The following is a 13,841-nucleotide window of genomic DNA, read 5'->3' as shown; positions in this document are numbered from 1 at the left end:
CTGTAGAGAGTATATATTGTCTTGTTGCTAACTGTCCCTCAGAGGGCTCACAATCTAGTCCCTACCATAGTCTATGCACGCATCATGTACTGTAGTGCATGTATCCTAGTCTAGGGGCAAGCCAATTAACTTATCTGTGTTTTTTTTTTTTGGGGGAGGAAACTGGAGTGCCCAGAGGAAACCCACACAGACACGGGGAGACAAACTCCTTATAGATGTTGACCTGGCTGGGATTCGAACCGAGGTCCCAGCGCTGCAAGGCGAGAACACTACTATGCCACAGTGCTGACATGCTGGAGAATCTCAGGGCCAACGTGCTCAATAGTTTACCGGGCGGTAATGCTGTGATTAACGTGACGGAAACCCCGACCGTTGACCACCCAATGTTTGTCATCCACCTCGGTGCCTGTGCAGTTATACTTTACCTGTTTGCAGACCGCACTGGGGGTCCATGCCATATTTCTGCATTCGGGCGCCATGTGACTACCGGCATAGAGTACGTGGGGCTATAATGCCAGCAACCATGTGTGGTGCAAAAGCGGAACAACGGCACTCTGCATGGAAGGCAGGCAAGCAGCGTGTAACTGCACAAGAAACGGGCAGGTGGGAGAGAGAGACACATAAACATTAGGAAGGAAGCTGCCAGGGCAGCATGGTGGCATCACAAGGCCGATTCCCAAAACCTTTTATGCTGGAAATGATAAGGAATCTGCCTGCGGTATGGCTGCCAACGGATCGCTACTGTCAAATTCGATCAGAACTTTCTCTTGGTCGATTGACCACCAAAATTGCTAGATGTATGGCCACCTTTAAGGTAGTCGTAAGCTCCCCAATTTTCCCATTAGAATTATGGGAGAGTTTGAATCTGCCAGGTATCAATGTTGCAACATGCACAACCAATTGTAATTTCAATCGATTTTAAGGGATAAAAATGTTTGAAGTATAGATAAGACCCAACAATCCATCAGGGATGAGGGAAGAGTGTCAGTAGATCAATGGCCCATAGCTTTCGCTGAATCAAGTGTGTGTGTGTGTGTGTGTGTGTGTGTGTGTGTGTAGCGTGTGTGTGTGTGTGTGTGTATAATCAATCCCTCTTTGATTAGATTCTGATCACAGGGATCTATCTTTTTGCCATGTCAAGTAGCAATTATTATTATTATTATTATTTAGTATTTATATAGCGCCAACATCTTCCGCAGTGCTGTACAGAGTATATAGTCTTGTCACATAACTGTCCCTCAGAGTGGCTCACACTCTAATCCCCACCACAGTCATATGTCTATGTTTGTATTGTGTAGTGTATGTGTTGCAGTCTAGGGCCAATTTACAGGGGGAGCCAATTAACTTATCTGTTTTTGGGATGTGGGAGGAAACCAGAGTGCCCGGAGGAAACCCATGCAGACACGGGGAGAACATACAAACTTCTTGCAGATGTTGACCTGGCTTGGACTCGAACCGGGGACCCAGCACTGCAAGGAGAGAGTGCTAACCACTACGCCACCGTGCTGCCCTCAATTAGTATGTGACTAGCTTAAAGAGAGTCTGAAGCGAGAATAAATCTCGCTTCAGACCTCATAGCTAGCAGAGGCATGTGCCCCTGCTAAAACGCCGCTATCCCGCGGCTTAACGGGGGTCCCTGTCCCCCCAAATCCCCTCCGTAATGCGGGGGAGCGCTTCCGCATTGGGGCAGGGCTAACCGCCGCAGCCCTGCCCCACGCGCGTCTGTCAGCGCGTATCTCCGCCTCTCCCCCGCCCCTCTCAGTCTTCCTTCACTGAGAGGGGCGGGGGAGAGGCGGCGATGCACGTCTGATAGACGCGCTGTGAGGCAGGGCTGCAGCCGTTAGCCCTGCCTCTAGGAAGGGCTAATCTGCGACCAAGAAGACGACCAAGGTTTGCGGGGGGTGGGTTGGGGGGTCAGGGACCCTCGTTCAGCCACGGGATAGCGGCGTTTTAGCAGGGGCACACATGCCCCTGCTATATATGAGAGCTGAAGCGAGATTTAGTCTCGCTTCAGTGTCTCTTTAAGAGACTCTGAAGTCTCCCGAAAATGAGGTTTTTACTTTAAAAACCTCATTAACATTATTGTCCCTCTTAAAATGCTGCAGAACTGCGGCGGAAAGCTCCCTCAATCAACCCAAACTCACGGGGGTACATCGCGGGCTCCTTCCGCATAGAGGCAGCGCAGCTCTGCCTCTATGCACGTCAATCAGCCCAGATCGCCTCACCGAGAGGGGCGGGGGAGAGGCGGAGATGCACGCTGATTGACGCGCATAGAGGCGGCAGCAAAATCCACGACCAAGAAAGTCGTAGATTTTGCCTGCCGAGTAAGGGTTGAGTTTGGGGTGATGGGGTTTTCAGCCGCGGTTCTGCGGCGTTGAGGGACAATAATGTTAATGAGGTTTTCGGGAGACTTCAAAGTCTCTTTAAAAGGAGTCTGAAATGATTTTAAAAATAAAAAAAAATCCTCACCTTAGGAGGGGAAGGCTCTGGGTCCTATAGAGCGTTCCCGTTCTCCTCCCAGACTCCGCGTTCCCCCGCAGGCTCCACCGTTAGCAGTCTACGACCGTCCGGGTGAAAACTGCTCTCTTCTGTGTTGAGTGGGCTTCGGAAGCACTTGGGGAGGGGGCGTGGGGATTTTGCTGGGCAGGGGGTTAGTGCTCAGGAGGACAGTTTAGGGAAGATGGAGGTTTCTGTGCCTGGAGGTTCTGTCATGGCACTGGCTCCTTCTGGGCACCTACAACCCCCCAAAAATGGTAGTTTAGCAGCCCCAGTGGAAAATGTGTAGTAATAAATAAAATATACTTGGGCTCTATAAAGCTCTCTAGTACATGAGATGAGTGTATAGCCATGCTAAACCTTTTGGAGGGAAAAGTCCTCAGACAAAGGGTATTGCAAATGTTCCATCAAGACAATAGCAATCTCCTGTATTTCATGTAAATCAATACAACCTTTCAAACCTATTGGCTAAGAAGTTAGGTGACCCCGCCTCAAACTGTTACAAGGTATATATAGTTTGCTGCCCCAAACCCACACAGAAACCTACTGACCACTCCCCGGACAAGACAAAAGCTCCTCTCAGCCCTACCATCTCCAGCAACAAAGGTAAAGCATAAATTAACTTGTAGTAATTTCTACAGTTATGCTAAAGCCTCCTGTAATTATAGGTACCTTTAGTCATTATAGTATAGTACTCTTGCACAGTACATAATGTGCTGTGTCCATTGTTTCAACCATAAAGTTTCTCTGTATTTAAAGCCTTAATAGCTTTTACAGTTTACAATGCAGAAAAGTAAAGCTTAAAACTTTTAAGGAACATTGATCTTTTGAAACAGTTTTATTCATCAAAATTATGGGATTTTTTTTTTTTATTTTAACCATAGGTTTAACTTTTTGATATTTTTAGTTGGCTGAAATAATCAATTTTTTGGACAACTGTGTAATGATTGAGTGGTAGGACAGGTATGGTTACTTAGTAGGACTGTTTGCACAACCTGATACACTGGAGGGAGTTTGTCCTGACCAATAAGGGAGAGATGAATGACAGTTTTATGTAGACCTTTTTGATTGTAGTCCCTTTTGGTGTCTGCATATGCATACCATATCTTTACTGCTAAACATCAGATGGGCCAAATGGTTTTTTTGAGTGCTTGCAGTTAAACATATTGGCCATGTTTATGTAGCCTTATCAGATCTTGGTTACTTTGGAATTACCTCCCCAACCCTGTAGGGGTAATTTAGTAGACAAAAGTACAAAGCATGGAGACAACATTCTATACCTGCATATTTATTTTACTAATATAGGCTATGTAACATGTGCAGGCGGAGGAGGTGATGATTAGTAGGAGGGGTGGGGGGTTGAAGGCTTTTGGAGTTCTCTTTTTTTTTTTTTTTTTTTTTTTTTTTTTTTTTTTTTTCTGCAGTGTCTTCATTGGAAAAAATGATCTCTTCCTGTCCATGGGAACCTTTTGGATGCAATATAAACTGTGATTTCTCTTGTGTCCGAGACTACCAAATTAAAACTAGAAAAATGAATAAAAACTTGTACTGTAAATATTTTTTGTTGCCTTCTCTGCTGCTCCTGGAGAGATTTTCTGCCTGGAGCAGAAGAGGGAGATTCTCAGATCTAATCTCTCACCACCAATCCTTCACTAGAATAAGCTGTTTCTGTTCACAACACACACCAGTCACACCAGCAGGTGGCCCTTCAAAGATACAAATGTAGTAATTTTGTTTAAATATGACTTTTTCATATTCTATTTTTTCTAAAATTATGGCCCATATGCAAATAACTTTTTTTTTTTCTCCTGAGTTTTTCATCTATTTAAAGTACTTTTCAGCACTTTGCCATTGAAAATGTATCAAAAAGTAGGTGGAAAACGTGCTATCAAGTGTGTATTTTTGCTTGCCTGTTGGGTGGTTTAAAAGCCATTTTATTGACAAGTGTGAAAATATCACCTGGGAGAAAGGTATTTGCATATGGGCCTATGTGTCGTACTAAAAGCATGATTACCGTAAAAGGATTTGCTATGAGGGGTATTGAGTTGCATCTCCTCCCCCCCCCCCCCCCCCCCCCATGCAGTAAGGTGTCCAGCCATTTATCAATTTTGCAGCCCCCATCAACCATCCGATTTGATGATTTTATAAAATTGGATGGAAATCGGGGCTGCAACAATAATCGGCATACATGATCAAACTATTTTTGACCCAAAATTGGTTGAATTTATAGATCAAGCATGTTGGAAATTCTCGGGCTGATGTCAGGTGCCACCAAATGCAATGGACCCCAGAGGCGTCACTAGGGTTGGTGTCACCCGGTGTGGAAACTCCTGGTGTCACCCCTCTTACCCCATGAACCGCCAACCTCAGCATGCTAAACACAACCAATAATACTTTTTGTGTATATTTACATAGCCTTACTCCAATCTCCCTTAGCCTGGAGCTTGATGTCACCCCCTCTGCTGGTCCGCACCCCCCTAGTGATGCTACTGATTAACCCCCCCATATGTAAATGTGCCTGACCACTGTTCATGCGCACAAATCTCTCCGGCTCCCGCTGCCTGGACTGCCCAGCTGCTCTGTCTCGTCTTCTGCTTCTCCGCCACCAGGCATGTGTGTGACATCACTCAAGCTGTGGGGCGCTCATGGGAAAGCCGCAGATGACACCGGGAGCAGCTTGGCAGTTAGAACAGAGGAATGTAAATTCCTGGGGGGGGAGAGCTTGCAACAGCGACAAAGGTGGCATCATGAGGCCGATTCCCGAGAGATTACATGCTGAAATTTTTAAGATATCAGCCTGTGTGGTGTATGGACAACCAACAGATCAGATTCAATCAGAGAGATCTCTTGGTCAATCTGCCCATACATCGCTAGGTGATTGAGCCCCATTCCTTATTTATTATTTATTTTATTAATAAAGCGCCAACATATTACGCAGCACATAGTACACATCCCTACATGTGTTGGTAGAAAAATGTCTGCACTACAGATAATATAAGTGGTGCTTTTGTCTTTTCAGGCAAGATGGTGGCGCTAACGGGTATCCCCATAGAAATGAGAGAGGAGCTGATCGCCGCTGTAGAGTTTATTAAAGCCATGGCAAACCGGTTGCATAGATTGGACAGCGCCGTGATGGAAAATTTCGGGGACAAACTGACAGAAATTCTCTGTGAAAAGTTCATGGGCCACTGGTACCCACAACAGCCTGTGAGAGGCAATGCTTACAGGTGAGTATGCATGGGGCAATGGGCATATGTCTTTTCTGCAATTTCCTGCTACATTACAGATATCTCACACCTCTGCAGAGATTGGCTTTAATATGTACACAATACAATTTTCTATTAGATTTACCTGCCAGATCTATTTTTTTTCAACATGTCCAATCTTAATTTTGATCGGCTTTCCCGATCGATTTTTCTCATCGATTTCCATAGAAGTGAACGGAAATTGATCGGACAAGTTGGAAAAAATCAATCTGGCGAGTAGATCGAACAGAAAATTGTATAGTGTGTGCCTAGCATTGGAATGGCTGCAGAAGTGTCTGATGCTGGTCATTGCTGGAAAACCAGAGGCCTGTGGCAGCCACCGTATGATCTAGATGTCTATAGTTTACAAGTTTTTGAGATGTTACCGATGCACTACAAAACAAAAAATACTAAGGTATGCTGCTAGTTTGTCATGAGTAAGAGGGATACTTAAGCCACACCCCACCACACCCCTAGTAATGCCCCACCACACCCCTAGTCACGCATACCATAAAGATTTCCTAAGAAAATGTTTTATAATTCAAACCACACTGGTCCTTTCTATCCTGGTTCATTGTCCTTCATATTAACCTTTTAAAATTAGTAATATATTAATTTAAAGGATGGGAATAAAGTTTAGTCACACATTTTTAGTAGATAAATATTTATATTTATCTCAAAAGAGGGACAAAGTCTTGAAAGAGGGACAAATGAGCACAGAGGGACAGAGCTTCCAAAGAGGGACAGTTGGGAGTTATGTAGGAGCCTCAGAGATTAAGTTGATTTTAGACAAGATTTCGGCTGATATATTGCCTAATATGTAATGGTACAAAAATGATATTGCTTTACCTGGGTCATCACCTATTGTATAATGTATAGGCAGTGTTAAAGTGCCCATACACCTTAGTAATCTAGTAATAATGGAAAGATTTGACCAAGAGACAAATCTGAGGGAGATCTGTCAGCTGCCAAAGCACAGCAGGCCAATTCCTGATCAATTTCATGCTGAAATCAATCCGGAATCGGCCTTGTGACACCGCCTCACCAACCCAACGCTGTTTAATGTGCAATGTGCCCCTCCCCCTAGTGTGCTTTACATTACCTGTCCTTAGCCACCGCTAGCTCCCGGCTGGGTCCTTCATGCATACATGCGCTTCATGTGATTGTGGAAGTATCGCAGGTGCGTGTGTGACATCATACAAGTGCCGCTGTTACTCTGGCAATCACGTGGAACACATGTATGGACGAATGACAGCGCCCGGAGCCAGCAGAGAATAAGCGGCGGCCATGGACAGGTATGTATAGTGCACTTGGGGATGAAGTTCAATTCCTCTTTAAAAATAAATAAAAATGGCATCATCCATATTCCTTACTTCAGGTGTTCTTTAAAGTGGATCCGAGAAGAAAAACTAACTAACCAGTAACTTGTCTAGATATCTTATCTAAAGTTTAGATAGTTTACACAGCACATCTAGCTGCAAACAGCTTCAACCGTTTATTTCTTCCTGTGATACAATGAGAGCGGCCCTGTTCTGTTTGTCACATTACACACAGGCAAGCTGCTGTGCATCTCCAGCCCTCAGCCTGTGACAAACTTCACTCCCCTCTCCTCATCCCCTCGGCCTCTGAAATCTTTGGCTAGTAACCTCCTCCTGCCCAGACTGAGCTCCCATAAGCCCTTGCTACTAAGGCTCAGAGTGCCAAGGCCCTCTGGAGAAGCTGTGGGTGGGGCTTGTTTAATTCCCTATAAAACTAAACAAGCCCAAAAAACTAGAGTATTAAAAGTATTTGGCTTGAGGAATGCGGGTGCCCTATAAACTATATGAATGGACCACTATTATGCAATGATTAAAAGTTTATCTCGGATCCACTTTAACCCTCTGCCAGCTTTGTACTGATGGAAGCGTTCCATCAATACTCCTCTCCTTAGCTATGAAACAAGTATACGGAGCTAGACTGGAGACAGAAGTCTTCCAACATGACACCAGTCACACTGGACTGCCAGGCAAGGCTGAATGCTGTAGTGGGTGTTCATGCATTCTGTTGATGGCGTGATATCCCTTTATCTTTGTATATCTAATGTGGGTATTCTCTTGTGTTTCAGGTGTATCAGAAGTGCAGAGGAATATCAGGACGAGAGCTTGGTGCTAGCCTGCGCTCTCTGTGGCCTGTATTATGAGGAACTGTCATTACCTGTTCCATTCACCGTATGGATAGACCCATATGAAGTCAGCTGCCAGTGAGTAACCTCAATCTTCTGCCACAGTCCCTACAATTCTTATAGTGCAAAGCAATATCAAAACCAAAAAGACCCAGCGAGCTCCACCACTATACTAAACCTAAAATGCACTGTGGGTATGCTGCAATAGTCACCAATGTTGCACCAACATGTATAATAACATGGGGGGAGGGTGCTAGCTACGAAGATTAAACAAGATTACAAAAATCCCTCCCGCGGACGCAGCCTCATAAACTGCATACCGCCAGGGAGGTTAGAGTGTACCTTAGATTGGGCTTCCTACAGGCTGATAGATTCCTCTCCATCCTCCTGCTCTGTCTGGATCTTCCACCGTTCACCCTGAAAAGTACTCCAGTCAGTGCAGACAGTCCAATTTGCGGAAGAATCAAGCAGCGCAGGGCGCGATGGTGAGGAAACGATCAACCTGGAAGCCCCAGGTATTTATTTTTATATTTTTCTCTTTTAAAAGATACTATTGCTCAAATCTTTTTGAGAAACGGGGAAGCAGGCATATACTGTTACCTGTGCTGATGCCTACCACTCCCCCCGCAACTCACCTAAAAGCCCCTCCCCCGATCCTCTTCTGGTCAGCCGGGTCGGAACTTGCTACACAGGCGCTGGCTGGGCTGTGCACATCCTGAGCGCACTGCGCATGTGTATGACAACACTGCATCATGCACATGACATACGCATGCACAGTACGCTCCTGGCCATGGGCACGCATTGTAGGACACGCATAGCCCGGCCAGTGCCGGATCTGGGGGGGGGGGGGGGGCAGACGGGTCTCTTGCCCCAGGCGCAGTTTATTGAATTCTTAAAAAGGCGGCAAAATTTGGATGGGGAATGGCAGTTTAGGCGCCAAAACCTGACTTTTAGGCGCAAAAACCTGACCTAGATCCTTGGTCTAGATCCGTCCCTGAGCCCGGCAGGCGCCTACGCTGTAAGGTCCGACCTACCTCAGACTACCTTACATTTTTTTTGCAGAGGTTAATTGTACACTGATGTAAATCTAGATCAGTGCTGTTGTAATGTTGCAGCCTGGTAAGAATTTCCAGAGCTGATCTCAAGCTCAGACTGCACTACTTCTTCCCTGCTGCAGCAACAACACTCAGGGGTACAGATTGCCCAGAAATGCCCTCCCCACTGCAGCAGGAGACGTAAGGTTGAAAGTATAGGAGCCATTGTTTGTCTTTTCACACCTGGGCTAATCTATTAACTCACAGTGCATTGTGACATTGCTCTCTGCCAGTTTGTGTTGAAGCATTGTGTGTCTGTAGCTGCATCTTCTCCAATAAAAGTTGAATTCTATTTTATTTTTATTTATCAGGATTGGGGACAATAATTATCCTCAAACGGTGGCTGCCTTCCATCCTCTGGCTTTCCGGGTCCCAGCGATGTTCTACAGATACGCTTCCTCATCGGACTGCTCCACCTGCAGCTCCTCAGTCCCATCATCATCCAGTGGAGAAAGTGAGGAGGACAGTGGTATTGAAGACGGCCGCATGAGCAGTCCCGTACAATGGAGAGACGTGCCGTTACAGGTCTGGGGGCCGATCCCAGAGCCAGATTCAGAGCCTGAGGTAAGCAGAACAGCCCTTGGCTGTATAACCAGATTCCACATTACAGATGCTGTATGCAGTGGCGGATCGACAATTCATGTGCCCCCCCCCCCCCCCCCCCCAGGTTCACACCCCTTCCCTGGCCTCTCCTTGGTGCCCTTCACAATGGTCAAAATTATGGCCATCATGATCTTCACACCCATAACAAGTGTAGCCACAAAATACCTGATCTGAAGTATAGTCCCCCGTATCGGAGGAAGGGAAGCTTAGTGGCTGGGGCCCCTCACAGCTCTGGGGCTGTTCCCCATTAGTTTTGCCCCTGACTGTATGTATGAGAGTACTTTACTCTGATATCCATACATTCAGTGATTAATTGATATCTATCTGATAATTTCTGGTCTGAAATCAGTAGAAAGGAACAATCAGCGAGGTCAACAAGCGTGGGCTCATTAGCATTAATGTGGTATTGGGTGTGCTGCTGAAGTTTTGCGGTCACGCTATGAGGCCATCACATAAGTGAAGAGCACACGCTACACTGACAGGACTGTGCTTGTTGCATTATCCTGCGCTGCTTGAGGGCAGAAGTGTTAACAGCCCCAATAAGGCCTATTTTCTATGGACAGTTGGAACGGTGTGCTCCATAGCACTAAACGCGATCGTTGGGAAATCGTCTTAAAATAGTGCAGGATACAAAATTGCATTTGGCGATTTGCGTTAATCGCCGGCAATTAATGCAAATTGCCCAAGTGAGAACACGCCCATAGGATATTATGGCACTAGCGCTTTAAAAAGCACTAGCACTTGAGCGTTTTGCAGATGTTAACAGAGCCTCAGGGCTGGTGCACACCGAGCAGGTTTTCAGGCGTTTTTGCAGCTGCTTGCGGATACGCTAGGGTAATGTATTTCAATGGGGTGGGTCACACCAGAGCGGCACAGACTAACCAGCAAGCTCATGGTGACCCAGAACTCATTGGAGGTGTGTTTAGCTTCTAAGGGTACAATGGTTAATTTGCATATATTCAGCAGTGATGCACTGGGAGACATCTCAAGCTCACTCCAACCTGAATTATCGCAAATTCTTTCTGTTTTAGGAAAGCAAACTTTTGTTTTTCACACCAGAGCGGGAGGCGTTTTGCTGAAACGCATACTCCCGGGCTGAGGCATTTTTTGGATTGGAGTCGTTTCTGCCTCCAATGTAAAGTATAGGAAATACACAAACCACTCTGAAACACGCCTATTCAGAGCGGTTTTGCAGTCATTTTTGCTACAGAAGCTGTTCAGTAACAGCTTTACTGTAACAATATATGACATCTGCTACACAAAAACCGCTACCCAAAACTGCAAAATTCTAGCTGAAACCCTGCAGAAAAAGAGGAAAAAGCGTTGCAAAATCTGCTAGCATTTTGCGGATCTGCTAGCGGGTTTTGGTGTGCACCAGGCCTCAGTTAATAATTTCAGCTTCCGTGCAAATTCTATACAGCTTTGGAACTGGCCAATCAAAATCGAATGCTTTTTGATTGGCCCATTTCAGAGCTACTTAACCACTTGGCTTGCATGCAAATTGTCACATTGAGAATCTGTAATGATCAGTTCCGCTTTGTAGCCAAAAACCATTGGCTGGAGTCAGCAGGATCATCCACAAGGCAACCTAGGCAGGTGCCTGAGGCCTAGTGGGTGTCGGGGGCTCAACTGACACTTTTCTTTTTCCTTCTCCCACCTCACATTGCCAAAAAGACCATCGGGATGAGCCAAAGCGACCCCATTTTATCTTAATCTATCACTGGCTGGAGTCCCCTGTTCTGTGGTCTGAATACTAGTTATAAATACCCAAAATATATGGTTATTTTTATACAAGTAATATTTTGGTTATTTTATATTATTTAGTAATAAACTTTACAAAAAATACCAAAATGTAAATATATTTAGTAAATGAATCTGTTCTGGCTTGACAATTAGCTGACCTGCTTGCTTTTGTATTCCTTAGGGCTCGGATCCCTTCAGGGCGTGGTTTCCTCAGTGGTTGGCTCTGGAAGATGGTGTGAGGGAGAGACCAAGGAGGCGGAGAAGAGTATTCCACAGAGAGAGGCACCATTCTTCATCTTCCAGTGATTAATCTAACTAATGTGTATATAGTAATATATTTCTATTTATGTATTTATTGTTTTAAGCAAATGCTGTTATATTTATTTTTTTAAATAAAGAATTTTTATTGTTTTAAATGTTAATCCAGCTGAAGTTCTTCATAGATGCTACATACATGTAATGAGCATGGTACCATTCATGGGTTCGTATAACCAATTGTATTTATCTTATCAGTGATCTATAGTCCCAACAAGGTACCAACAGGACAGAAGCTGTCACTTCCATACCTAGAAATTAAACTTTCAATTAATAAATACCGTATATTTTAGATGGTGTGGATCCTTTCAACTGATACATATAATCCCTGTGACTCCAGGGGTGATCACAGCACGTCGCAAATTCCATCGGTGTAGATGTTATTTTGCTGCCTGAAAGTTAATTTCTAGCAGAACAATTACAAGTAAACGAGCCTGGTTATTAATGTTTTGCACTGTACATAAACGTTCTCATGTCACACATCCCCTTGGGTACACTTGTGTGTCGTAAGATTTTATACTTACCCGGGGCTTCCTCCTGCCTCATGTGCGCTGTGTCCCTCGTTGTCCTCCCAGGTGTGCATGCACAGCCATCTATCAACTGAGCCAGTTACCATGGCTGAACGGAGGTACTCGGGAGGATGGCCTGAGTAAGTATAAATATCTTATCATGCTCTCAAGTACACTTAAAAGGACCACTATTGTACCCCCCTTCCTGCCTGCTACCCCGTCCAACATGGCAGTTCCCATCTCCTGGGACACAGGAAACGAATTGGTTTCTGTGTCAAAAGCTGCCTGAAAAGAGGGGGTTCATTGATATTCACTACCCCTCCGTGTAACATGGAATGATTCTAGTCTGAAAAACCTGCAAATCCTGACCGTCCATTCAGATTTTCAAATCTGATCCCCCTGAATGCAGACAGATGCATTTTTTTTTTTTTTAAAGTGAAGATGGCTGCTATTTTTAAAGAGAACCCGAGGTAGGTTTGAAGAATGCTATTAGGACACAAAGGCTGGTTCTGCATACTATCGCCAGCCTCTGTGTCTGTACTGTTCCCCCCCCCCCCCCCGCGCTCTGCTGCCCCCATAAAAAAAAACCCCGCCACGCTAGTGACATGCACCTTGTCTGGCTTTGTACATTAATGCTGCCTGTTACCGCCGCTCCCTCGCCTCCTCTATAGCACCGCTCCCCGCCTGCATCCTTTTCCTCCAATCTGCTTACGGAAGAGAGGGAAGGGACACAGACTGGGAGCCGTGATATGGGGGAGCGGCGGTGACAGGCAGCATTAAGGTAAATAACCAGCTTGCAACAGGGTGCACGTCGCTAGCATGACAGCAGAGCGCAATGGGGACGCAATATACAGAGGCTGGTGATAGTATGCAAAAACAGCCTCTACGTCCTAATGGCATTCTTCAAACCCACCTCTTTGACATTGATATCCATGGCTCGGTATTTGATCTGGGCTAAAAAACCAGAGCCAAGGATTTTTTTTTTTTTAAGAACAAGTGTGAACTTATTCTAAGAGCCATGCTGAGAATCCCCCATGAAGAGATGGACCAGTTCAAAACATGTTGCTTCTGTAAGATTTCTACTAACTGTGACAGCAACATAGGAGAAAAGTCATTTATGGCTCATTTTACTCTGGAAGAAAGATACTACTTTGTCTGTTTACATGTATTTTACAATGGTTTTTCAATAGTAGTAGATTACATGTACTTACAATCTTGACATTGGAGGTTTGTGTGGATTACATGACATTGATTCAGATGGTCCCCGGGCAGGATTACAGGTTTGCTTATAAAATGCATATGCAGAACGCTCTGTATACTGCAGCAATAACTGGAGTTTGAAAATTTTTTTTTTTTTTTTTTAAAAATCAAAGACTTTTTCCCACAGAACCAAATTGTGCCACTACAAACAGGCTGAAAATGTCAAAACTACCGGTATTAAATCTGTATGCCCCTCGTACATGGAGGTGGTAAAATTAGCTGATCAAAATTGGATGTACCAGGCTTAAAGTGGACCAGAGCTGAAAAACCGCAAAAGCTTTATACTTACCTGGAGCTTCCTCCAGCCCCATCCGCATGGATCACTCCCACACCGCCGCCCGCAGCTTTAGTACAGAGTCCTTGCATTTCCATCAGTCAGCGCCAGTCTGACGGAAGAAATGCGCTCTTTACACAT

The 13,841-nt window shown here is 45.1% G+C and overlaps 1 protein-coding gene across 1 annotated transcript; it reads left to right on the top strand.

The window, feature by feature from the left end:
- The first annotated feature begins 5,550 nt into the window (after positions 1 to 5,550).
- LOC137522208 (protein BTG4-like) lies at positions 5,551 to 11,652 on the top strand. Its single transcript, XM_068242239.1, has 4 exons — positions 5,551 to 5,723; positions 7,846 to 7,980; positions 9,308 to 9,560; positions 11,524 to 11,652. Exons 1-4 carry the CDS (start codon positions 5,551 to 5,553, stop codon positions 11,650 to 11,652), a joined length of 690 nt encoding a protein of 229 aa, XP_068098340.1.
- Positions 11,653 to 13,841: the final 2,189 nt, after the last annotated feature.

Source organism: Hyperolius riggenbachi, chromosome 6, assembly GCF_040937935.1.
Source record: "Hyperolius riggenbachi isolate aHypRig1 chromosome 6, aHypRig1.pri, whole genome shotgun sequence".
NCBI lineage: Eukaryota > Metazoa > Chordata > Amphibia > Anura > Hyperoliidae > Hyperolius > Hyperolius riggenbachi.
Note: the sequence above shows the minus strand (reverse complement) of the source record. Positions and strands in the feature narration are given on the sequence as shown.

What these genes read in the sequence shown, in the direction of transcription:
- LOC137522208 (XM_068242239.1), top strand. Translation starts at nt 5,551, where the DNA reads ATGAGAGAGGAGCTGATCGCCGCTGTAGAGTTTATTAAAGCCATGGCA. An exon ending in GTGAGAGGCAATGCTTACAG is followed by an intron (nt 5,724 to 7,845) that starts GTGAGTATGCAT and finishes CTTGTGTTTCAG; the next exon opens with GTGTATCAGAAGTGCAGAGG. An exon ending in AGCCAGATTCAGAGCCTGAG is followed by an intron (nt 9,561 to 11,523) that starts GTAAGCAGAACA and finishes TGTATTCCTTAG; the next exon opens with GGCTCGGATCCCTTCAGGGC.